Source organism: Mastacembelus armatus, chromosome 14 (genome assembly GCF_900324485.2).
Source record: "Mastacembelus armatus chromosome 14, fMasArm1.2, whole genome shotgun sequence".
Taxonomy (NCBI): Eukaryota; Metazoa; Chordata; class Actinopteri; order Synbranchiformes; family Mastacembelidae; genus Mastacembelus; species Mastacembelus armatus.
Window position 1 is genome coordinate 21,276,013 of NC_046646.1, and position 27,666 is coordinate 21,303,678.

General features: G+C 41.2%; 1 protein-coding gene across 2 annotated transcripts; it reads right to left on the reverse strand.

Moving 5' to 3' along the window:
- Positions 1-942: 942 nt before the first annotated feature.
- dpysl3 (dihydropyrimidinase like 3) lies at positions 943-26,935 on the reverse strand. Of its 2 annotated transcripts, none has more exons than XM_026328935.2 (14): positions 26,734-26,935; positions 18,222-18,310; positions 16,923-17,107; positions 15,189-15,353; positions 15,030-15,091; positions 14,359-14,439; positions 12,548-12,616; positions 11,477-11,597; positions 10,252-10,408; positions 9,634-9,775; positions 8,600-8,770; positions 5,453-5,632; positions 3,846-3,939; positions 943-1,106 (listed from the first exon to the last, which is right to left on the reverse strand). In XM_026328935.2, exons 1-14 carry the CDS (start codon positions 26,770-26,772, stop codon positions 1,012-1,014), a joined length of 1,650 nt encoding a protein of 549 aa, XP_026184720.1. In that variant the 5' UTR covers positions 26,773-26,935; the 3' UTR covers positions 943-1,011. The 2 variants fall into 2 exon arrangements, with proteins under 2 accessions (XP_026184720.1, XP_026184719.1); XM_026328934.2 differs by having other exon boundaries at positions 3,786-3,939; positions 26,734-26,934.
- Between the last annotated feature and the right edge of the window lie 731 nt (positions 26,936-27,666).

Below are 27,666 nucleotides of genomic sequence, written 5' to 3' on the forward strand. Positions count from 1 at the left end.
CTTATGATATTCTTTTTCTCATAGCCCTGATGGAGTGCAAGAAATAAAAATGGACATAAACCTTTTGCGAATAAAAAACAGTAAAACCCTTTCTAATATTTTTTTGTTTGTATTCTTTTGTTTCTTAAGCAGATGTGTCTATCTTCCTTTTTTAACATCAATAATTATGTAATCAATACATCTTGGGGATGGTAATATCAAGCAGTGCAGAGGAGGGGAGCAAAGGATCATGGATCACGTCACCCATGTTAATGTGGCCCATGCAGCTCCATGTCCAACAACTCTCCTTCTCTAGGATTTGAAAAACACCTTTTACTTGGTCCATTAAACCCAAACAGGCTGCAACAACATCATTCACAAAGCTACATCACATCTACTCTATATACAATACCACCTAAACTCAATCCATGGTACTGCATGATAATGCTTGGCTAATGTGGGATCTAGTGTTATGTTTTGCTGACTATGGAGAAGGCAGACTACTGAAAAAGGGGTGACATTGAAAAGCCAAACAGGGTGAAAGAACCACAGCATCATTCTGAGAAAAGTGGTATCCATTTTCCTATGAGAACACAGTTTGTTTTCTTTCTTGGCTGAAGGTGATGGCAGTTTTGTCTGGTGCATTTCCTCATTTCCAAAGCACCAAGTGGACAACTTTCCACTGTATGTGTGGTGTATTCTGTACTGAGAGGAAATGAGGCTAAAATGGGTTATGTACAGTTTGTTTTGCTTTGGTGACAACTTTATCCTTTAGTAGAAATTCCAAACCACTTCAGTAATCTGCTGTGATTCCACTTCCCCAGGAAAAGGGATACTGTTCTCATCTGAGCAAGGTAGCATTGTGACAGGTAAGGCATGAGGATTCAGTGTTTTGCTCTTTTAACTAATCATGGTCTTCTGCATCTCCTCCTCCCCCCCCCCCCCCACCTCCCTTTTCCCCACCCCCGCACCCTCAACCTTGCACTCTGGCTGCTGTCGGTCTGTGGATGTGTCCTCTCGTCTTCTTGGTGCTTAACTGAGGGATGTGATGTTGGAGCGACCACCAGGTGGCACTACAATACGTCGGCCAGCAGGCCTGATCGGGATGTCATCTGGGGCAGGGGGACCTGGCCAGAGAGAGGAACACAGAGAAAGATAAAGTGAGGTGCATGGAAAAAGAACAAATAGCATATAATGCAGTAAGGAGAAAGGAGGGGAAATGATACACTAACAAATTTGTGCTGGTCAGAGGCAAAATGAACACAAAGGAATTCAATAAAAAGAACTAGTGTTGCAGTGAGTAAGCATTTGCTTTAACTTATCTTAAACTGAAGTTTCTTTCAAAGATGTATTACAATATCATAAAGGGTTGAATGTAAAGCTTGAAAATGACTGAAGATGTCAAATGGGCTTCACTCGGCGTGTTCAGAGACTCTGCTGAAGCAGAAATGTAGGAATTTGATGTACTGTGAAGTAGTTTTACTACAACAAATATGCACCATACAAGTGTGCCTTCACACACTTCCTGTGACAGAGGAGGGCCTTTCAATATACAGAAAATGAAAATATAGTGCCACAAATTTTGGTCTTGCCTCCCCCTATAATTGACAAATTATATATCATATAATTTGTTATATATCATATAATTTGTCAGTCTTTTCAGACCTACTCAACACAGAATAGCTTTTATGCTTCCATAGCACCCAACCTAGTTATTGCCATAGACTCATATCATTACTTTCCAGGCTCTAGAGGTTTTTCAAGATACATCATTATAATCTATGATATATGGTATATGTCACTGAGATGACAGGGGAATGCAAATTTCAGCAGAGCATGTGCTGTGTGTGCTGCTGAAACATTAACAAAAGGAGCTAGAGTTTGACATAAAGCACAGTGTTTCCAAAGGATGAGCCAGAGGATCTGCTGCAACAAATTATCAGCAAGTATATAAATGGAAAGTAAAAGTGATGTCAGACCATGATACACAGCATCTAAGCAAACAATCCTTCACATCTACTTTCCAGAAAAGCAAATCAGCTTTACAGGTGGTGGTCCTGGAAAACTAAAATAGACAGGAGACCGACTCAGTCTGAGAGTACACGCACACATACACTCAGAAACATAACCATTACAAAGCCTGAGAAACCAGGAGCAGCCTTACTCCCCTCTACATTCATGTACTCTAATGTGGAAATTCTTTCCAGCAAAGGTCACCTTCTTTTTTCATCAATAAGGTATCACACTTCGGCTATGCTTGTAAAGACAAGTTGCTCAATGCAGCCAAAGGCTAAACATCATTCTGTAGACTTTTCTGTCAAAAGAAGCATTAAAACTACTGCAAAGGCCATGGTGAACACAGCTGCCATCTGCACAGGTTAAATGGAGCAGCTCTCACTGATTTAGGGTTACACATGGACACATTTAGTCTGTCAGGGATGACGGAGTGACTACCTAATAGCTGCAGTTGCTCTGTTTGATTATAAAACAGTGGGAACACTGACAACCTGGTTTGTGATTTGACCATGTAGACAAAGTTTCATGGTTTGGCCTCCTGACAAAAACAGTTTCTCACATTTGTTTTCTACACACTTGTTACATATGAGCACAATCACATAGTCCCTCAGCAGGTCTCTATAATGGAACAGATGTCAAATGTGAATAGAAAGCATTGTGATCTCTCACATTAGAGGGGCTTTCTTAACTGACCATGTCCAGATGCCTGAACTGAAATCTTGTATGTTTTAGGGCTTGAGCCAACACTCATATTCAGCATGACTTACAATAAGTGCAATTGTGGAGAAACCTTCACTTCCTGCCATGGCTTAACATATCAAAGAGGCTGTGGTTATTGGTCCCAGTATCCTGAAGTGGCCTCAAACTTAATTTATTTGAGGTGTGTGAGATGTTATGAGAGATCCATTCAGCAGGAGAAAGCGATTCAATGTGCATTCTTCAGAGATTAGCTATTAGCTAGAAGAGAATGACTAATCTGAGTTAGGAACGGTGAACCAATAAGTTGTTGAGTAAACTAAATTACATGTTTCATGTTGATTTATATTGATGCACATTTGAGATTAATGTGCAAGCACTAAAAATACCTGTGGGAATGCGGGATAATAGAAGTCATCATTTGCTTGGAATAATAGAGAAATACACAATACACTGAACTTCTAATTTGAATTCATCTGAAATCTATAGTTCATATCGTAGATGAGCACAGGTCAAAAGAACAGTGTGTATGGTTTTAATTTAGGGTAATGCTGACTTCATGTCAAACCACACTGAAGCATAAACAGAGAAAAAGTCCAGCTTTGACTCATTGTGAACATAAATTTAACTTAATGGTGTCTGCACCGTTGCTTTTAAAACTCAACAAATCGAATGCAGCCAAGTTAATGACATACATAAACAGACAAATTGTCATATAAACACAGCATAACCCGTTTTACAAAGGAGTGTGCTATAATGCAGACAAATGGATGCCATACTGTGTACATCATAACACACAAAACAGCATAATGGCAAAAGTTACTCTACAGCTCAGAGACTTATCACCAGAGACTGTGAATGCATCATTCATGAAGAGCAACAACATGCTCACATCTCAGCATGAAGCGATAGATGAGTTGAAATCAGTAGATGGGGTGTGATAGTGAATCAACTAATGAACATGGATGCTCCTTTGATGTTTCTACAGACGGTATTAATCAGTGCGAACCAATAACAGATGAAGGGGAGGACGGGGTAATAGAGTGCTGGGGGGTCTATTAAGAAGCTGAGCTGACCGCATGATGCAGGGTTACCTGCTAGGCTAAATCCAGATTGGTGCAGGTTTCTGACAGGCTGTTTGGTGGGAGACGTACGTGCCGAGGCTGAGGGGGTACCGCCGCGGGACATGGAGAATTCAGATACTGGTCCGTCGTACATTCCCCTGGGCACTGCCCTCAGGACCGCCAGCTACAGGACAAGCAACAAAAACACAAATCGAGGTGGTGAAGAGACAAACATGGAAGCATAAGAAGAGGCAGAAGGAGAAAGGATGGGTAAGACCAGAAAGTCATTATGGTGTTTTGTATCACAAAAGAATAAATGTAACCAAGTCCACACCTGTTTGGCATTATATGGTTGTTTGTGTCTAAATTATATATGCATTTTTCCCAGAGCCTTTTTCCTGCTGAGAACCAGTTCCAGATTTATACATCCACACACACCAATACAAGCACAGATACACATACACAAGCAAATCCTTTTACAGACTGGAGCAGAAACATACATTATTTCTATGCTTTAAAGCCAGCTGAACCTTATGCTGTTAGTTTAGAAGCCACTCTGTCTGTCAGCCTGTCAGTGGCATGACTGTGGAATCTTGGAAACTTTGTCAAGAGTTAAAAAGAGACATCTGTGAATGAAGAAAGCATAACAGTGACTGCTACCAAGATAAACAGCACCCTGTTACTACAGCTCCATTTTCTCATCGGCAGCCAGTTGCAAATTAGGAAATTGTTGGACAATGAGATTTTTAGGCACTTATGAAAGATGGAAAAGGAGCAGAAATATGGGTCTGCTTTCAGTTTAAGCTGCTACAAAAGAAATTGTTAAAGATAATACACAAATTTTAAAATTGTAATTCATTCTTACTACTAATATTATACAAAATTCTTTTTTTGTTTTTACTCCTAATGCTTTTTTTTTATTCCTTAAGTTAACAGTAGCCCTAAACCCATCAGCTATCTTGTGCTCTTTACTGTAATAATGTCAACATCAAACTCTGTAGTTTTGTGAAACTACAATAAATTGAAAATATGGGATTCATTTTAACTGTAACTGTAGACCTTGTACTGCATGTGGTATGTGTCTGAAAAGTTATCCAAATCCAAACTAACTGGACTGAAAACCACAGTGGCAAACCCTCGACCACCCTCACTGCACAGACCTTTTACACTGCAGTGGAAAAGCACAGCCAGCACGCTGTGGCTGAACCTTGGAGGCTGGAGATATTTACTGTATCTCCCCCCACATCCCACTCCGCTGCCTCCATCTCTCCCATTCGCTTTTTTCACGATCATAACTTCTATCTCGGCCCAAACTCACATACTTCCTCACTTATTATCCAAAAGACCTCTTCCCACCATCCCTCTCACTTATCGTATTTTCTCCTAATCTTCCCTTGCTGCGTTGTGTGTGGTAAGTGTGATTATCTAAAGCAACAACTATTCCCTCATCATCCAATCTCCTTTTGGCCCTGTATTTACTAGAGCTCACAATCCTGGTGTTGAGAAACGTTTTTGCATGGATTGTTTTTATATTTTTATGTTCAGAGGTTTAACTTCATAATTTATTAAAAACTGTTAAGGTAGATTCATATTATACAATCTACAGTACGTAACAGTAACGGAGCTTGCATTTCAAAGAGGACACATACAGTTGAGAGCAGGCCAGTAGGCCACACATTCATAAGACCTTTATTCACCTGCTTCCTGGCTTTAATACGCTTGTAGGCAAAGTCCGGGAAGGGAGAGCAGGGGATGAAGCGACCCACGCCAGAGGTGACATGCAGGTTCCCATCTTCCAGAACAATCTTCCCCTGGCAAATCACCACTAGTGGGGCTCCACGCAGCTCCATGCCCTCAAAGACGTTGTACTCTGCAGCCTAAAGCACAGAAAGACAATCAGTACATTAGTTTGAACAAATGATTCCACTAATAGTCGCAATGTGTCATGTGCTTTTATGAGACAATGCTTCATCTTGGAGCAGTAAACTTAACTCAAATTTGACAAAAAGAAAAACAAAAAAAAACCCTCCTGAACCTGATGAAAGAAGGGACAGAGCGCTGATGAGGTGAGTCATGGTGATATAAACTTTCTTTCTCTCTTAATCCCTCCCTCACTATTTTCCTGTTTCTTATCATTCATCATCCTGCTTCTTGCACTTGTCTGTCAGCCATGGCCCAGCTGTCTGATGCCTCTGTAGTACTTCTCACTCTTCTTCCCTTCCTCTCACTTTCTTTACGTTTCTCTTTCCAGTTGTCTGTCTCCTTCATCCATTTATCCGTCTTTCTCTCTCGTCCATTTTTGCTCGATTCATATAATCCCTTGCATTTTTCCAACCCTGTGCACTATTTATCCCTTCCAGTTTCCCTTCTGCCAGCTTTCTTTTCTCAACATGTTTGTGATCTCTGATGGTCCCCTCCCCTCATTCCATTGTTATTTATTTCCTCTGCACACGGCCCTGTTTTCTGCCACAGTCCAAATTCAGGCCAGAACAGGACATAACTAAGACTTACTGCAAGCCAAACATGATGTCATGGCTAAGCTGAGTGTGTCTAAGAGTGTGTGTTGCCTGGTCTTGTCTGTGTGCCTGAATATTCCTATGTGAATCTGTGTATTTTTTATGTAGATAACAACTAGTGATCCAGGCCAGATGTGGGCTTACTGATAACAAAGACACAGAAGAGTCTAAGTTATATTTACTGTTCAGGGAAAGACATTCCCTAACACAGCGTGCTGGTAAACAGGGCTGTACTCGTATTTGGCCTAGCATCAGACTGCCCATTAAGGTAGATTTATTGGAGTTAGGGACTGCAGTGATCTGGTCTTCTGCTCTCCTTGTTATTGTATCTGGAAGGAGAAGCCCAGGAAATGAAAGGGTGACATCATTATGTAACAACCCACGGATCCTCGGTGGACGTACTTCACATTTAGAGGAGGCATATTATTAGTCCGCTTCTCTTTGTCTCTTTCCATTCCTCCATCTGGAGACAGAGCAGTGTTTTTTCTCTCCTACTAAGCAACTACCAATATGTCTTTAAGCAAGGCAAATTCAAAATTACACGCTTCGCCTCATTATCATCACTACCAACCGAAACACACTCTTAGTAAATGTATTCTTCCCGCACTTGTGTATTTCTGGACTGGGGATCTGCTGGATTTGTGCTGGGCTAGTAAAACCTTAATTTCCTGTGTGGACACTTCCTCTGCTGCCGAGTGGCCTGTCTGATATTCTCCAGTGTCTGTGTAATAGTAGAAATCTCATTACTCACATGTGCCAGTACTGTACACACTGCGTGTATGTAAAATGTGTGTGTGTGTGTGTATGTGTCTTTGTGAGGCCCTTGGTGTAGACAAAACACATCTGCAAATGGATAATATAGTTTCACATGTTTCTAATGTAGTTTCTGAATAAATCAATTGACAAAAACGGCACAGTTAAATGTCAGAAGGTAATCTACAGTAAAGTTACTGAACTATGTTGAGGAGAAAAATATGTGGTAAAACATTTCAATAAACAACTTCATAGCTTATGAAATATGTGACACAAGCTAAACTATGATGTGCTTTGGTAAAGGAAAGGAGCATTAACAGCCAAACCTTGTGTATTATTTATACTGTAAATCTGCAGCCAGATCGGTGATTTTTTTCTAAATACTAATATATTTAAACTGTGTAATCTTCCAGATGTGACTCATGGTCAGCACCTTAAACTCCTTTGCCTCAGTCTCCGACAAAATCTAATCTAAAAGTAAAATGTAAAGTGGACACAGTAAACGAAGATCAATGTACACTACCAGCTCTCATTCAGGCTGCATGTTGAGTGAGATGTTTCCCATGAAATCAAATATCTTTCAAACAAAGCTGTTTTCTACTTAAGACATGAGTTGTTGTCCAACACGTAGTATGTACAGATGTTCCAAGACCCTGGGGGGTGTGAAAATATGTGAAATATCAGCATTTACAGTAACATAATCCTGTGCATTGAATGGTCATCATGGTTATCCAATCATATGAATAGTTTGGATAATCTGTAGAAATGAATGGGATATAGAGGAAGGAAATACCTCTGGATTAAACAGCACATAGATTATCTGTTGATTTATTGCAGTTGGAATGTAGAGCGCATTTTGGAAAATGTTTGCATTGCTGACAGGATGTGTTTTGTATTTAGATAAATCTGTGAATTTAAATAATCCAAATTTCTTCCAAATCATTGCTTCCGCAATCGTTGATGGTTTCTAAAATTAATAGCTCAACTTTACATTGAGAGCAGGTCATGCAGTGAGTGCAGCGTGAGTCGTATTAGTGGTGAACGTCCACTGAGACTTCATTTCCGTTCAGAGGAACTGAGAGCTCCCTGGAAGCTGCTCAAAAATGTGCTCTCTCTCGCTCTCTCTCTCTTAACACTCTTGCTCTCTCTCGCTCTCTCTCTCAACACTCTTGCTCTCTCTCTCTCTCTCTCTCTCTCTTTCTGTCTCTTGCACAGAGTCATGCACAGATGCAGACACTTATCTCACATCTCATACTCTCCTTTACTCTTCCTCAAACAATCAGATGCCTTTTTATCTCTCCTGAATTCTTCCAGCTCTTACATTTAACCAATCACAGTTCATCTACACACAAAACGGGTCCACATTAACCAAGTTACATCGACAGAGAAAGTGTGAAACATCAGCTTACATAGTTTCACTACTTCCAGTGGGGGGTTTTTTTTTAAACACTTTCCAACTCAACTCAACGTTGAAGTGAAAGCAGAGAAGAAAAAAACTTCAAACATGCCATAAACTGTGAGCTGGTTTGAAATGAAACACTAATACAAACTTTGACCCATGCACACTGTACGTACCGAGTTATGTGTCTTGGCAGTGATGGTGCAGGTGGAGTCTGTGTCCCAGATAACCAGGTCAGCATCAGAGCCCACAGCGATCCGACCCTTACGGGGGTACAGGTTTAGGATCTTGGCTGCATTGGTGCTGGTGACTGCCACAAACATATTCTCGTCCATTTTACCTGTAGTCTGGGAATAAAAACAGGAAGCAAGGATTTGTCAAAAAAATAAATGGATAAATGTCACAATAGTAATTCTTTCACCACATATGGAAATAAAATCTGCCTCTAGATTTGAACGGATTAGCTATACCCACACATGTAGCCCATTAAGGGGCAGTGAAAAGGGAGAATGGTTTAGATTTAGATCACTGTTTCCTTTTAATACTTAAATAATTAATTACATCACAGATAATGCATCTCGCATTCATTTAATGATTTACTTTTTGTTTTTCTTAATCCCATTGATAATTATCATTTATAAATTACCTGACACCAATTACTATGAACACTTAATAATTTACAACTATTTACCTTCTTGCCAAGAATTAAAGAAGACTACACACAGGTACACATTCTCATGTGAAAGACGGAGGAAACAGAAACTCGAAGACCTATGCCCTAAGGGAATGAATTCAGTCTAATGTTTTAAAGGCCCATCGTCATTTTGCACCACAGCACTCCACAGCAATTTAAAACAACATGCTCTGTGTCTGTTAGTCATACACTGATGCTGTGATAATGACAATACGAAGGAAAAAATGAGGGCAGTATGCCGTATCCACGGGTGAAGGAAAGGACAGATGGGACGATAAAGATAAAGCAAGGCAGAGACAGTGGCAACAAGATAGTGATGTAGTGATGCTAAGCTGGAGAGAGGAGGAGGAGAGTAAGATCGGAGAAGAGGAGAAAAAGTGAACAAAAACAAAACAGCTCAGACTCATCATCACTGCAATGACTTGTTTAAAACAGAAGTTTATAAAGGCTCCAAAACCGATGACTGTCCTAGAGGGGAAAAAGCTTTAAAATGGGAGAAAAACAACTAGGCCTCACCACAGCTTTATCCCAGATGAGGGCCATTCGCTCCTCCACTCCGTTGACACCTTCTGGGATCTGGGTGAAGTCGTCCTTGCCAATGGCCTTCTGGGCCACACTGAAGGTACAGTGAGCACTGCCTGTCACACTCAGGTCTCCACTAAAACACACAAAAGGTAAAAAGATGGAGTTCAGCTGGAATCATACCAGCACAGAGCACTACCAGTAAAGTTCTCCAACCACATGGAAAGATGATTATTTACTTGAGCACAAGAATAACAACAAAAAAAGATCAAGGGCTGGGAGTAATTGAAATAGCCTTTCGCCAGAGTTTTTTTGCTTCAGCACAAACCATTACTAAAGTTTCCTGTGTTCACATAACACACTCACTCACTTACCAGCCCACCAGTTGTATAATAACTGCTGGTTTAACATTACAAAGAAAAGCAACTTGGGAACCTAAAGTTGATTTTCTAATTTGTCTCATTTGTAAAAGACAACTTATGCAGGAAGACAGGATGACTTTTATTATTTCAGCTAAGCACCATAATATAATTAGAAATGGTTTACAGTCATTGAAGCTAAGTGGCAAGTAGTCTCTTAGTAGTCTCTACATGGGAGTGTCATGATAAATACCTGGAGAGAAGTGTGTTTAGATACTCTGGAGTGGTGGGATCAGGGCTGAGAGGTGGTGATGTTACAAAAGAAGCTGCCTTGGCCCAGTTCTTGCTCCAGTAATGTGTCCCATCCGTCCCCAGGCTGGCTGTGATTGGCTCCCCAAACACAACATTTCCTGGGAAAGAAATAATGGTCCAAATTTGTTGCTGTATCAAATGTAAAGTGTATAAAATTGATTTATTTTTGGCATTTTCATAATCCTAAATTATATAAATCAAGCGTGATTAATTTGTCAGCAGTTAACTTCCAATAAAAGCTTTGGTAATTCATGTGTATGTTTGAAGGACAGGAACCATGCCTAACCTCTGAGAAGCCAAACATCACACTTGGCAACATACTAATTGTATTTTGGCTCAGTTGTATTTGAAATTGTTCTTCCATGCATGATTAGCCAGGGTTTGATATGTGTCACTAACACTTGCTCTGTTCTTATGTTTCTTCGTGGTCCTTTGCCTCCATTCCTCACTGTTCTTCTGGTTTAGCTGTTAGAGCACGGGACTAGATCCAAAGGTGTGAAGGTATGAAGAAGGCCTTCTGAGGTCACAGCTCTGAGCAGCCTTTCACTACAGATGTTAATTTTTTTTGTCCTGTCCTCTCCTATTTCCCAGTTCCGTTCTTTATAATGACAATATTTCACAACACATCATATCACTTCTGCTCTTCACTGGGGGGTTCAATATGTGTGAGAGCTGGACCACAGAGAAAACCGACTGACAAAGCTGAATTTTCCTCTGCGAACAGAGCAATATCTTTTTTCAGTACATCAGGCAGAACCAAAGTCTGTGTACATCTGCAGCCTCAGGAATGAATATCATCTTACAAGGACACAGGTGCACTGAAACTGGTATGTCAGACAGAAAGATGGAAACGTATGAGCAGAGCTGGACTCTGGATGGAGATAAAAAACAATATAAATCTTTTCTGTAAAGGATCATATGCATTTCTTTTAATCCAATTCCCATTTTTCTGGGTGTACAATCCATATGATGCTTTTCTTCCCACATAAATTTAGTGTAAAGTAAAGCCTGTACTTGTTCCATGTACTGCCTGCACCCTGTCTTCAGGTCTGCAGGCAGTAACATTCCAGACACTGATTTTTTAATGAGCCCTATGCACAGTGGAAATAAACACACAGTTTACCATCTACTGCATTGTGCAGTGGAATCTAAATCCTGTTGTTTACCTTTTTTCCGGGCCTGTGAGATGATGTCAGCCGCACTCTTGCTCATAACCCGGGTCACATAGAGAGGACAGTTGGTCTGGCTGGCGATGGTGATGGCACGAAACACCGCCTCGGCCTCCAGCTACAGAGGGGACAGGACATGTATGAAGGTAGATGAAGATGTAGAAGATCCATCAAGATTATCTGAAATAAGCTTAAAATATCTTAACCACAGTAAATTATGTATTTTTGCAGACACTAACTGATGAGGTTAATGTTTTTATTCAGTCATACAGTATACGTAAGAGTGGGCCACACGTCCACGTTGGAGCATTTGACAGTTTTTTGCAAATATGAAGTTGTCGATAAATAAAAATAAGTTAAAAAAAAAAGGTACCAGAAAGCAGAAAGCAAAGCAAGCCTCGAGATGTGACATGTTCTGTGTTCCAGTCTGTAAGTTCAAACTGGGTCCAATAACCAATAAATTAAACCCAAACAGGGCATTAGACACTGATAAAATACTAATCCAACACAGACTCTGCTCAATTAAATTAAAGAACCAAGCTTTTGATACTTAACTACATGACATTATGAGACTGGTGGCCCAGCTTTACTCTGCTCCACCACTGAATGGAAAATCTCAGTCAAGCTGCTGAGCTGCGAGCATGGCTTTCATTTTCATGTTTGCTAAATAAACATTAAGAGCAACAAGCAAATTTTCATCCAGCGCCTTTAATGTGTCTGAAACCATGTGTGTAACAAGAAAAATGTGTGTGTGAAGAAGAGTCCACAAATGTCATGTGTCAGGGATGGGATTAAATGGGAGAACATTTACAGTATATCTTTATTATCTACACATCACATACCAACACAGAGTTAAAATGTAGCAAAGGAACAAGAGGGAAAAAAACACATAAGGCACTAAAGCACACAAGACCTCAATAAACACTAATTCAGTCTTTTATTTACACAGCTGTGTGTTTGAAATCATTAATTAGTGTGTGTGTGTGTGTGTGTGTGTGTGTGTGTGTGTGTGTGTGTGTGTGTGTGTGTGTGTGTGTGTGTGTGTGTGTGTGTGTGTGTGTGCTGTACCTCTTCTGGCCTGCTCAGCACGTGTCCCTCTGGTCCAGTGATACCCATTTGTAGCATTCGGGCCTGCTCCTGTTGAACAAACGTGTGCTTAGCTCATAGATACTGTACAGCCCATGCAAGACTATTGTCGGCGTGTGTGTGGTTTGAACCCTGATGTAGTGGGCTGATGTGTGTTTGGTCACACTCCATAAGGATATTGTGTTTCTATGTGGTTGTGCCTATGTGATGGATGTGCACAGCAGCAATATCATGTGGGTCAGGTCACACAAGAGGACTGTGGGAATCCATGAGCTGTCATGGGGCTTTGTACATATGTAGTGCACCTCACAATAATTCTGACTGCACCTTTTTGTTGTAGTAAATATATAAACATTTGGACATAGTGTCTGTGATGTTTTCATGTTTACCCCCAAAAAGCTGTTTTCATTTTAAAATGATGGTATTTTTCAACATGGATTTGACTTATGATTTGACTATTTTGACTAACTTTGTATTTGCCACCTCTGTTGCAAAGATAAAGCACAAAATGGGGAAGAGCTATGTATACTGGGCCAAGCAGAGCCTATCCTCATAAAACTTTCCAAATAAACTTCAGTTTTAATAAATCACTGGTATATTAGTCTAAAGCCAAATTTACACAGAGCTACTTCTTCTGTTTTCTTGGGAAACTTAAGAAAACTGAAAGTAATGACTGATTGTTCAGTAGGTTATTATGAGGACAAACACTTGTGCTCTCACAGTGATTGCGTACCATGTTTGTTGCAATCAGTCCACAGACAGAAACACACGTCAAATGGAAGATAAAGAACCAGCAGCAACCATCCTGTAACTTGTAACTCATGGCATTGCTGGTGTTCCTGCTCCGACTGCTGTGCAAAGCTGTTGGAGTGTTGGAGAAAGAAAACTTTGCTGCTAGGAGAGGGACCTGATGGTGACAGACTTGGAAAGTCTAAATGTGTCTACAGATGAGAATGATCCCAGCTGTGTTACTACTAACGGCAAATTTGTGGCTTTGATCAACACCACTCTGTTGGACACTGTTTCAAATCCCCAAAATCAACTAGACGAAGCCAGCCAGACCAAACAGCCAGCTTTCCATATGGTAAGCGACAGTGATTACAACTAATACACAGCAATCAAGCTGCTCTGGACATTTTTCTAATATCTGTATTGGCCTGTGTCGAACGAATCAGGTTTTCTTCAAGCAACCATCTAATGGCGGTTCATCATGCACAGGTCTGGGCACACTATCTCAGGAGCTCTAAAGTAAAGTTAGGCCACGTTATAATCCAAAGGTTTAGACATTTTTGTTCTGAAGGGTGATGGAAATCAGACTTCCTCAAAGTCCAACTCTGAGACAGGATAAAAGAGCTGGGATTTGTGATGAATCAGATCCAACACACACACACACATATATGTACACACACACTGACAAAACCCAGGCATGATCTGGAGCTCTGACTAACACCAACCCTCTGAATCCATCAACTATTACAGATGAATCGCTATCATTTGTCCATAATATGGCACATACCTTTAAGAACTACACCCACACATTACTGTCCTACAGGAAGCACACTCTCTCTCTCTCATCAATGACAGTGTGTTTAGTCTGTAGGTAGTGGAGATATGTTGTGATAAGGCTGAACCAGACAGGTGATATAAACTGAAATAAATCACACAAAACTAAAACACAAGTTGGACGTGAGACAAGTAATCAAATATAGAGTAGTAGAAAAATTAAGCTGCGGATAAAAGAGACATAATGGTGAAAAGGGGGAATCTGTCAGTTTCTTCATGTTTATTGTTACCTCAGCGATGATCTCCCCATTTTCAGCATGGACCTGAGCAATGCCACCCCTCTCTGCCAAGAAGGTAAAGACCTCATAGAGCTGGAGGAGAAAGACACAGAGAAAGTGAAATTACTGTGGTACTGCTGTTATATTTAAATCCTGCCTAGTTGTTTACACAAGAATCAGACACTGCTTTTTAACTCAGGGGTCAACCTTAAGCCACAATTTAAAAGAAAAAAGAAGCCCACAATTTACTGTAGATGCTGCCTACCACGACACGCTGAAATTACTGTGTGTGGTCTCAAGAAATGGTTAAACTCATGTGGGATGAGCTGGAGTTTTTGTTATGTTGCTGCACCACAGTTCCACAGTCAGCTGCATGACATCAGCTTTTCAAACGCAACTGCCTCATGTGCTCCTCTGACCCACCGGATTAGCTACAGCTGCATGAAAAACATGAAGAGTCCTGCCTCACACCGTCTGGAGTTAACTTAACAGAAGACTCTTAGTATTAACTCACACTACACGTCACAATACACAATGTTCCATAGGGACAGAGCATTATGCGATCATCATAATATATACTAAACATAGTAAAATAGTAAAATGCAAGTCCATAGTGTACCGTGCTTGCACCGTCTCACATGCATGTGAGTGTTTAAGTGTGCACTAGAATTAGGTTTTCATACCTCACTGTTGGTCATCTGGTAGTAGTCCTTGTAAGCCATGTAGACCTGGAAGGAGTTCACACCTGTAAAAAAAAAAAAAACAAAAAAAAAGAGAAATGTGAAAAATAATACAAAAAAGGCCAAGAGCAGATATAATGAGATAATATAGGACGAGCCTACCTTTCTCCCTAATGAGGTTATCAACCTCCTGCTTTACGCTGTCGTTCCAGTGGGTGATGTCCACGTGGAGGGAGTAGTCACAGCAGGCCTTCTCATCAGCCCACTGCCTCCACTGGTCATAGGCTTCCATCAGGCTACTACCGGGGTCTGGGATCACATGGTCCACTGAGACAGATGGACAACGGAGGACGCAGGGATGAAAAGACGAGAGGAGAATGAAGGGAGGAGAGGAGATATTTGAAGGGAGAAACAGGTTTTAGGATGGAAGGATGAGGGATGTATAGAAGAGACATGGCAGGTGGAATGAATAGAAAATCAATAAATAGAAAAGAAGTGACAGAATGGGGTGAGGGTAGACATACATAGGAATAACAGAACATGGTGATGTTAGGATTTATCTATTGATGTTTTTACTTTCTTTCTATACTGTTGCATAATCAGCTGCCTGTCTCTCCTGCAGAGCTCAGCTCAGTAGGGTCCAACCTTATCACATCAGACTCTGGATATCTTTGTGTCCCTGCAAGATATGGGGACACTTCAACTGTGGATAGTTTTAGAACTGTGTTTCTAGATATGTTGGTTTATTTTTGGTTTGTGCCAATGGGCCCACCCTTTGTAAAAATGTCTTGACTGGTGCAGTAAGGTGCATGTGGGGATGGTAATGGCATGTAAAATATGCGGGAGTGTTGCAGCCTTTACTGCATCTTATTCAGCCACTATAGTGAAACACAATATTTCCATTAATGTTTAGCTTTTCATTTAGAATATTTCCAAAAAAAGCAAAGCTTCCCAACAATGTCAGAAATTACATAAAACTGCGTTATGTCCTGTGAGATTTAGTCCATGCAAGACAAACATTTACAGTTTTTCAAATCTGTTTTTAACAAAAATTTAAGGACAAAGTAAAATAACAATTTACAAGAGTATCACTGTTCACATAATATCCTGTTCCATCTGACTCAGCTGTAATAAAGGAAGGCCTCCTGCTGGCTCACCACCTGACTGCCTTCTTTATCTCATTAACGAAAACTCAATCTGCTTATCCAGTCTTTGCATGTTAATAGGATAGAGCTGGAAACACACCCTGTCAAAACACAACATGTCTGTTTACTATGCCAACCATATGAACCACTTTTTGAAACACAACATCATGTGTTGGGGAAAGACATACAGTATACAATAAACACAAGCAGATACAAAGCAGAGTACATGTTTTCGCTTTCTCTCACACACATCACCCCCTGGAATATAATCCCTGAATGAATGCAGCCCATGAATAGAGTTTACTACAGTAGCACGCCTGTTAGTGACTGTGCCTGTCTGAGCACAGAGCAGCACTGGCAGAGTAGCAACCAGCTCAAAAGAAGTTAATGGTATTAATGAGACTGTGGTATCCACCAGCTGCTGGGTGTGATAGCGTCTAGTCTCCAAACTACATGAGGCACACAAACACACATATAAAGCTATATTGTACTCAGACAAGCATGGAGACATACATTTCACTGGTGCTCTGTGAGAGTAGCATTTCACTCTATGCTGCCTTCCCTAATCCTTACACTCTCGTTAACTGTCTTCTTTTGGAGAGCTGCCCTCAAACAGACACAAACCGATCCCTTTCTTTTTTACTCTGTTGGGGTCTTTGCCCTCCTTCGCCTCCTTTTTTCTGCTCTTTAGCTTTATTCACTGTCTGAAACTCCTCTTCACTGCGTGGATGACCTTTCTTACATCCCTTACCAATCATGGTCGTGCCCCCGGCAAGAGCAGCCTTTGATCCCTGAGCAAAGTCATCCACAGTTGTGGTTCCACGGTACGGCATCTGGAAGTGGGTATGGATGTCAATGCCACCAGGGATCACCATCTTCCCATTGGCCTCGATGGTCTTCACACCACCGGGTACGATCAGGTTGTCACCGATCTGCCTGTCGAGGGTAGAACAAGTTGTCATACGTGTATGATGATATAATGCTACATGCAGACACTGTATTTTATTTCCTCTGCATATTACCACTTGTTCTAATGACACAGAAAAATAAAAATCATTCATCTTGAAGAAGCATATTCACACCTCACATCAACATTTCACTCCTGTTAAATACAAATGCTCAGACTTTATGGAGGAGACAAACCAGGCAGATAAGTAGGCAGAAACCAGCCAGCAGACCAATGGTCTAGCAGGCATCTAGGTGTTTATTATGCAACACCAGGCTTTCTGTGTGTGCCTCTCTAAACTGCCTCACTGGGGACAAAGGGCCTATAATTGGAAAATAGAGTGGGAACAGGATGGGAGGGAAGAAGAGTGAGAGGACAAACTGATTCAGTCAGATACAGAGAGAGGAATTCACCCAAACTACCCCAGCCTCATGTGGTGAGGCCCAGACAGAATTGTAGACTAGAGTGGCTATTATCACCCTAACAAGAAACAGGTCCTATCTGGGCTCATTTCAACAAGCAGATCACCCTGTGCAAGATGAAACAGCTTGTGTTCATGCAGTCAATGTTAAATTCAGTGTAGTTTCCATGTCTTTATTCTGCACTAAGAGCTCATAACACTCATTTGCACTAGATGTAAGTTTAAGTCTGTATGAGAGTGTGTGTGAGTGTATGAGAGTGTGTAAGCATGAAAATTAGAGAGTCATGTGACCCGTTTGAACTACTAGCATCAAATGTCTCATGTTAAAAAGGTTTCTTTTATCTTTCACCTCCCCGTCTTCTACAAAGAGCTCCTTGCCCTTATTGGTGTCGTTCTCACAGAGGTCCCAAATCCCTAGAGCTGAGATCAGTAGGAAGGTCCAAATGGACAAATGTATCATAATAAGGAACCACAACTTCCCTTTTAACATAAATATACCTGGACAATCCATGTGATTGAAGAATCAACATGTTTTACTTAACCTTTTGTAGATGTAAAGAAAAAAAAAACTATGTAAGAAAACATGTGAGAACACAAACGTGACTGAAAGGATGATGAGCCTGAGTAAAAGCAAATGGGAGCAGATAAGAACACAGAAGAAATGAGGGCAGTGGAGGACTTACTTAATGAGGCCATCCTCCATGTAGATATCAGCATGGAAGGACTGGTCATCGTTCACAATCCTCCCGCCTTTGATCAGAAGCCTGTCGCTCTGTAGAGAGAGAGGGAGGGAGGGAGGGATAAGAGAAATGTTACAATTCAAAGTAATTTTCTTCCAACAGACACCCAGGTTTCTAATATCTCATAGGAGGATGATGTGCTGGGTCATTTCTGTTATATATTTGGTATTGCACAACTTCTTTTTATTCCCCTGTAGTGTTCTGTTTCCACTCAGAGGAGATGAACAATGCTTTGTTCATGTATTCATAGCTGGGGAGAGGTGGGGGGGGCTTCATCTACATGTAAACACACCATGTGGGTCCCACTGAGCAGCAAAGTGGTTTGATTCCCTGCACATACACCCCATATTGTGCAGTTCCTGGTTAAATAAGCCCATCAAATAACACCAAGCTTGCACAGCCCATCGAACAGTGTCCCACACTGAGCAACTTTCACCGTAATGTAACTCAAAATCCCCTTCATTGACTTGCCTCAGCCCAATACTGGTGATAACATTTGGGAGGATGTCATTTGCTGTTGGTAGCAGAGCTGAAGCTGCTTTTAAGGACTGATCATGGATTAACATCTGAGCCATGTCGATGCAGATTTGTTACGCAATAATACTGACAGTGGATGTTATTTTCTCTGTATAATCCATTTACTCAAAATACCAAATGTAGAGGTCAATACTGATCATTGATCATTTTCCAAAGCCAGATATCTTTAAGCTGCATGTGAAAATAATCCTTGTAACTGACACACCAATCCCGTTTTGCTGCACTAAAATGAAATGACAAAGCACTGTCACATCTGAAAAGCCCTGCAATCTTAAATCTGGATCTGGGCGTTGCCATGACACCACACAGTCAGACATCAAATCTGCTGCTACCGCTGCACCATGGGCTGACTCCTGCAGGCCGTTGTCATGGTGACGGGTTGACTGCGGGAAGAGAGACTAGAGAGGAAGGGAGACCTGGATCTGCTGACTTACTGGAAGGCTGGAGTCTCAAGCATGATTTATGAGCAAACTGTTCACTGAAGCTGGTGGTTCACTGGCTGCTCACATGGACATTTGCTGAACCAGTAAGTCCACCAAGTGTCTAGAGCTAGAACCACGAGTGAATTAATCCACTACAACTGCTTTTTATTGTTAAATAAAAACCATGCATCATTCTGGAGAAACTAATGTCTCTGTGTAATTTAAGCCCAGTTTTGCGACACTTTATTGTTGCGAAATGATAATTATTAGGTTGCACCCTCAACAAGTATATCCTCAATAATATATTCAAACTCTGTTAAATGGTTTCTTGCCCTTTTATGAGGAGCAGACCTCCATATTCCCTCACATCAGTGAAATGATTTACACCCCTGGCTGTGGACCCAGTGTTTCATCATTCTAATGAACTGCAGTCGCTCCTTCACACACTCAGAAAAGAGGAATAAAGGATAAAACAGTTTTGTATGTGGCCCGAATGACACAGGCTAAATATCTGCTGAGCTCATAAAACACGCAATCTGTGTATCGTTGTGTTTTTGTGTATCTGATGGTGATGGAGTAGTGTGAAACAAAGCCTGCAGTCTTCCCAGACAACCACACCCTGAAAAAACACATTACAACACACAGTCATCACTGGATTGAACACAGCACCAACATAGATCATACTGTAGAGCGCACTGCCCTAAAACTGTCGCTCATTAGTCCAGAGACAGTTCCTTCTAAAGTAGAGCACTATCCCACTGCTTCAGCTCCCTGCACTCATTTTGAACTTGAATGGGAAGTGCATACTTTAACGCCTTTCACTAAAATACTAACATATGATTTTTCTATGCCTTATGTGGAAAGAAATCAGAATGTGCAGAAAATTAAAATGAACAATTTTGGTAATTGCTGCTTTCACTTTGCTGCTTTAATCTGATTTATAGTACTGCAGTGAGGGGTGTGCCTTCATGCATGGATGCTTTTTTGAAGCGTTTTAGCAGTCTTCCTCTCACACACGAAGAAACCCTCATATTTCCCTTTGTCAGGTGTTGCTCAATCTCCCCACTGGCCTGCAGCACAGTCGTTTGACAATCAATAGCTTTCCATTTCCATTACAACCCAGTCAGCTCAGTCGGCTGAGTTTAGTATTCCTCAGTTAGTGCATGTGCCAACAGAATACATAATGAACTCACTATGACTGTGTGCTGCCAGTGATACTAGATTTCAGTCTTTCCCAGTCAGTGGAAAGCTGCAAATCAACTTAAATCATGGTGAATATTTTCTGCACAAGCACATCCAAACTGTTACAGAACTTCATGACCTCAAGCTAAGTGGCAGCAGAATAGGTGATCAAACTATTGAGCCTTTTAACAGTTTAGAAATCTGTGTTGGTTTTCCTGAATTTTATCAGAAAGCTTTAAAATGTCACATTGACTGGCGCTGTACTTATTCCACCACAAACAGCAATATGTAACACTTTAATATTTCATAGTAAATATTGCAAGTGACAACCTGCTGTTTCCGCTTTATGGGTTTCCTCCCCATGAAACAAAACTCAAATTCTTGAGAGTTTAACCATCATTATGTGGTTATAGGCATAAATCTAACCATTTGTTACAACATTAATGAGACAGAACCATTCTCATCATGATGACATACCACAGTCATAACAGTGTTTGGATTTTTATTGAAGGCCTGGCTTTGGCAAGGGCTATTTAATGGCATTCAGTGGCTGTAGTGGTTAGTCATACAATAGTCCTGAATCTGAGATGTGGCAGTATGACCACAGCTGTTCTAGTGTTGCATTCAGGAACTGTTGGGTTCAGGTATGTGCTACATCGGTCTAGATATAATTATTACAGCCTTAATAACAGTCGTCTCATAAATGTACTGACATTTAACTGTTTTGTGATGTTGCCTGTTTCTTACACGCACATTGCAGTGATCGTATAGTCTGACCACAGATACTGAAGACGTGCTACTGCTTTCTTTATTGCTGTCTCCACTATAATCACATTTCCATTCATTCATTCACTGGATTCAGGTTTGAACTGGATGAGCCAACTCTCAAACTGGGACAAACCCATTGACCAGACATCCGTTGAAAATAGTGATTTTCTGGGTTAGTTATTGCAGCTTGGTTAGCCCAACAAGTACGCCCATTCCCATCAGATAAATTAGCTTCCTTTGACCTTTTACCTATTTGTGGCACAAACACAATATATTGTTTGTGAAATGAGCTGGGCAGCATGGTGGATGAGTGGTTAGCACTGTTACCTCACAGCAAGAAGGTTCCTGGTTTGAAACCCATCAGGGGCCTTTCTGTGTGGAGTTTGCATGTTCTCCCTGTGCTTGTGTGGGTTTTCTCCAGGTACTCTGGTTTCCTCCCACAGTCCAAAAACATGTATGTCAGGTTGATTGGTGACTCTAAATTGCCCATAGGAGTGAGTGTGAGTGTGTGAGGTTGTTTGTCTCTATGTGGCCCTGTGATGGACTGGGGACCTGTACAGGGTGGACCCCTGCCTTTCACCCAAAGAGAGCTGGGATAGGCTCCAGCAGATCCTCATGATCCTGGTTAAGGAATAAGTGGGTATAGAAAATAGATGGATGGATGAAATGAGCTGAGGGAACTATATTACTGTCAATACTGAATTTTATTCTGATGTAACTGCCAGCTGTGGTGCATTTGCAACCATTCTGTCAACTGTGTGTTGACATGTCTGTGGTTCTTTTCACTAAGGAGGAGACAATATATGTGTGATAAATTCCCAACATCTGACTTGGGGGCTGTCATTTTTCCCCACTTGGTTGCATATAAAGAATATGAACAATTGCTACTGCTTTCATTTATACAACAGGGCGACAACATGGTATTAGCGGCTGAAAACAACCAAGCTAACGCATGTACAGTGTGGAAACATGCTGGTGAGTCCGGCTCTAGGGAGGAAACTGGAGGGGATGACCTAAAAGCAGATATGCAGAAAGCAAATTTATTTACAAGTGAAGTCAGACATGGGCTTACAAGCAGACTGGCAGGGCCCAGGTCACAGACTGGTAAAACCAGAGGCCACAACCTGACAATCTGGGAACCTATTCTTAGCTCCATATTTTTGTGAAGTAACTACATAAAGCACCAAGATAAGTGCACGATGAAACATTTTAAAGTTGCCTAGATGCATGCTTGTGTCGGCTCTTTCCACTATGGAGAAATTTGTGCATTTGTGCACGTCTATAAAACAATTGCACAGCACAAACTAAGACATCAAAACACCACAACCTACACAGCTGCAGAGTCAAATAGATCAATATAAAATAGCAAATAACAAAGATAAATGATGAAATGATACACCATATCACAAGGTTTCTAAATAGATTTTCACCCTGAATCACATATGAATAAATAAATGTTAGAGGTGACGTCGATGCCTCCAACAGTGACAGATGTTTCTTGCTTATCTTCACTTCTACATGTGAACTTCTTACTGTATGTGCGTCTGACTGTGAGCACCTCTCAACACTTTGGCACTGGTAGGGATTTGGTGATTTTCTACTGTAAGTCACAGTCCAGGGTCCTTCAGCTGTCTGAAGGCTGACAAATTAGAACAGCTGGAAGAGCTGGAGGAGCATTATCTTTAACACAAGCATCACGCAGACACTACGGCTCAACCTTATGCAACGTTTTCCCCAACGTGCTGAAATCAAACATGTACACTAATGTCTGTCAATGTGTTTGAAATCACTGGAAAAAAGTCATTAAGATCTTTTTACCCTGCTCGACTGCATTTTCCTTCTAGTGCTGACAAGCTCGTCTTTGAAATTTCTGGAAATAGTATTATAAAGCTCAGGTGGAGAGAAAGAACTTGTCATTCAACACAATGAGTAGGCACTAAAAATAAAGCACCTCTGACTGCACAGGAAACTGTCATTTTCTATTACACAAGCAGGCAGTAATCAAAAATAGACTGCAGGATGTTGTTCTTGTGCTACTACGCCAATATCCACTGACAACTTTTTTCCACTTCCATCTGACTGGAGGGAGAGAGAGACTCATGAAGTCAGATGCAAATTAGTAAGAACAACTCTTCAGTGCTGAATAGGTAAGAATAGTCCTGGAAAACTATACAGCTACAAAGCAGGCAAAAGGCTCTGAGGGGACATTAGAAGAGGCCTCGTTTGGCTGTGACAGACTCTTATGTGGGTGGAGGGAGCAGCATGGAAGCAGGCAGGAACCACTGGAAGAGGGAAGTCATCCTGAATGTGCACCAGTGCTTCAGCGCTGTTGCCTAGCAAGCAAAAAAATATTTACTCTTTACCCAAAACTGCCCAGGATTTTTTTCACATTCTGCAAAAGTGAAAACAATGAGGCTTATCAATCTAAATTAATTATAGAGGCCCCTGCCAACCACGATCATAGAGAAACCCTGCTTGTCTGGAATGTTGATCTTGTGATAGGCTGGACTAGTGTAACCATGAATCCATGGAGATAAAAAAAAACAGTCTGGATCTTATTGAGCTAGACAGGTTGAATTACAAACTCTCTAAGTCAAGAAGTCTGAGAAGTGTGTGTGTAACAGAATCTAAGTGTGTGTCAAATCACATTGTCGCACAACAAACAAAACAGGGACTGTACTTTCTTGCCATCACAACTGTATATTTGTTGTCATGGTGAGTTGCACAGCAACGTCTGGATGGCCGCTGGGTATTTTGTTTGTATTCAATCCCACTTTGCTGCAGCCAGTATGGCGATGGCAGAGTCTGGTGTGGCAGAGCTCTGTTTTGTGGTGCATCAACGGGGGTAACGGGTTTCATTTCCCGTGCAGAGCTGCCCGTCTGCTGGCCCTGTTCATACCCACAGATGCTCATTCCAGCTGGTGGGGATTAGTGATGACATGTACCAGCCTGGAACAACACTGAGGCTGCTGTGAGAGGGTATGAGGGAAGGGAAGAACCACACCTAGAAATCTGACAGAGCCTCTCTGGAAGAGAGCAGATGTAAGGAAACAGCTGGAATAGAATGGGCAGCCATGAAAATAAAAAAAAAGTGAGGAAGAGGTTTGGAAACAGGTACAGTCCTACAATTTAAATATCTACCTTAACACTCCAAAGCATTCGGCTGTAGTCCAGTCACAGAGCTGATAGCACTGAAAGGTGTTCAAATATAACCACCACTTGAACCTTCAAAGTGGGAGCACTGGATACTGAGAAGATAAGATTTGTATAAATTCTAACTCTGATCGCAATATCTCCCATCAAGCATAAGCTTTATCAAATTTTGGTTACACAAACAACACTAGTAGGATCAAATCATTGCTGGTTTTGGACTTAAAACTAGAAAACTACCAGATTTCTCCTCTAAGCTCCAGTTTTATTACATCACTCCCTATTTTTTACACTATTTATGATTACATTTTTTCTCAGAAATAGTCAGTGGATTTGTGTTGTGTAACTGGTTCTATATACAGTAGTGTTCATTGTTACTAGCCTAATCCACCTCTCACAACATACTTGCAGGAAATGACTGCCAGCTAGTGCTGTTGTATTTCAATCATAAGGCCAGTATTATTGTGTTTGGTGACACTGTTGACGGTTTTCTTTATTAAAACAGCATAACAGGATGATTTTTATCAGCCCACAACATGTTTGTCTGAACTGTAAAGACAAATGTGCAAGCTTTTCCTTTCCTCTTTCTGAGTAGCTGCTCAAAATATGTTTAGTGCCTCCTGTGGTTGATAGAGGCAAGTACTGAATTCAGTGGTAAAGCAAGAAATAACTCTGCCCTTCATTACATCATGGTTAAATAAATGCCAGTGAATCAGCCCCCTGTAAAATGAAGCAGTGTGAAGCCAGGTTATTACTGCTCTAGGTCAGGGACATACTTTACTACAGTCTGGTTAACAAATTGGTCATAACTGCATGAAGCTTGTGTTTGGGAATTACGACTATTTCCTAACCAAAAATGGACCTTTGGTGATCAGAGATCATGGATCTGACTGCACACAATCCACTCATGTTATGAGTCTGTCCACTCTTTGATTTCTTGCCTCAGTATCAAACTAAGAAGAGAGGAGACTGCTCATATCTCAGTGAGTCTAGCTCTATGTTGCTGCATTACCTTCTGATTTTGTGTGTGGATATGGGTGTTTTGACACAAATATACCTTTTACAGGTTTCACAACCCAAAATTCTACTGTAAAATAAAACTAAATCATATAAAACAACCAACCTCTCTATGCAGGGTTGGTAAAACTTCCATTATGGCCCACTTTAGCATATCATGGCCTACATTAAGACTAATGACATCAAGAGACTGCTCAAAATACAGACGTAGAATACAAAACCTCTACAGGCCAAAGATAGCCCAGTCCTCCTTCAAATCCCCCGTTGGTGTAATGTCAGCTGATGAGATGAGACAAAGACCTTGTCTCCCACACATGGGCAACACACCCCTGGCTGCAGCCTGGGCTGCAACAATGAAACCTGGACGGCAGGCATTTTGGACTAACACACAGACCAGGAGAAGGAGTGGGAGAGGTTCCTCTGCAGTTGTAACACACACCAGCACTCAGCTGACTCGGTGTGTAACACCAGCCTGCCCTGAATTCAACCTCCACCCCAGATGCTCTGACAGGACTCTGAATCTTTCTGTTTGCTCCTCATTACAAGGCAGGCTCATCAAAAATGGGCGTGTATTTCCCCCACCTCTCCCCCTCACTCTCCTCTGCACCAGCCTGCAACATGAACAGAAGCCCATGTCTGTAGACTGTTTGTATTATCATTCAAATGAGACCAGCTCTTTGTAAAAATTATTATTATATCACACACTAACGATTTTTGTCCAATCGTTCACCAACAGGGTAATGTCCGTAGGCAATCATTTAATTTAGAGGTACGCCATGAAAACTCTGTGTAAATGGCAAAAAACGATCTTAGAAAAATAGATTATTGTTTATTAGACTACAAGATAAGGGATCAGTTAGTTACTTTCATCGATCCCTGAAATTGACAACACAGTGATTCCCATTTGGAAAAGTAAGCGAAATGCGGTAGGAATGAATACCTTATCCTATGAAACGCATGGATGCAGCATAATAATGATATGCTAGAATAAAAGGAAACATTTTAAAATGATCTCTAACCTGTGATACATCATAAAGCCATATAAAGCTATGCGGTGCTTACAGCCGAGGTGCCTGCACAAAATACCGTGATTTTTCTGGGCGCGCCGCACGCATGGACCCTCAACAAAGAAGATGCAGGACACCTTTAAGAAAACGCCTTATCTCCCTGCCTGCCTGTCACTATGGCAGCGACTCGTGCCTTTTATTGTGCGCATTTTTTCCAGCGGCTTCGTTCAATCAAATCGGTGAAGAAAAAGAAAATGTACCGGTGGCCGCATATTTATAATAGTTCATCGCCGCGGCGCGGACAAACGCAGTGATTTGCAAAAGGAAGCAAGTTCTCACAGCCAGTGAAGCATAAAGACTGCTGGTACTCACTGTGATCTTTGGGATGTTCTTTTTTCCTTGATAAGACATTTTTCGGTCGATTCCACCTTTAAAAAGAAGCTTTTCAAAACGATATTCCCTCTTAACGGATGCTGCAGCAGCCCTCGCCTGGATGGGAGCTTCAGGGAATGGTCGCCCCTCTGTCAGTGCGATGTAAAGTGCCTGGCAGCGTGTTATAGGAGCGTCTCTGGTCCAGTCACCGGCCCCTCCCTCAATGGGCTCAATTGGAAACAAGCATTATCACAATCTTTCCACTGGAGAGCGCAGCGGAGCAGACTCAACATCAGCCACCATCCTGCTGTCCTACTTATATAGAGCATATATCCACTATACTTATTATTCTCCCTTCATACATATCAAATGAACATATACTACTTTCAGATTTAAAAATCACCAGCAGTGTGGTCTGTTGTCTGTGCTTATAGAACAGAACAGACTTAGTCAATGTGTAAAATAGTATTGGTACAGAATCTGTAATAAATCTGGTCTTTTGAAGATATAAAACGTTTAAATAAAAATTTATTGCATAGAGATTGTGGAGGTTTGTTCTGCTGAACATAGAGGAGGGGCAGAGTAGTGCAGCAGCTGTCACAGAGCCTGTCCCCCACATACCCCCACACACATATATGTCTATGCACCACACACACACACACACACACACACACAAAGAGAGAGACTCTCACCCTGTCTCTCCATGCCCCTCACCCAGCCATGTGTCTATTGTTTGGACCTAAAGTGGATCCCCAGCAGTCATTTCCTCCCCTCCTCATAATTACCCATAATGACGGTTTGTGGCTGATGTGCATCTACAGAGCATCATACACTAAAAAAAAAATCAGTCTCATTCATTGTATATTTTTTCAATAAAAATGTAAATTAAAGGAGAAGAAGACTTGACTGTATTCAACGCAAATAAATAAGAAT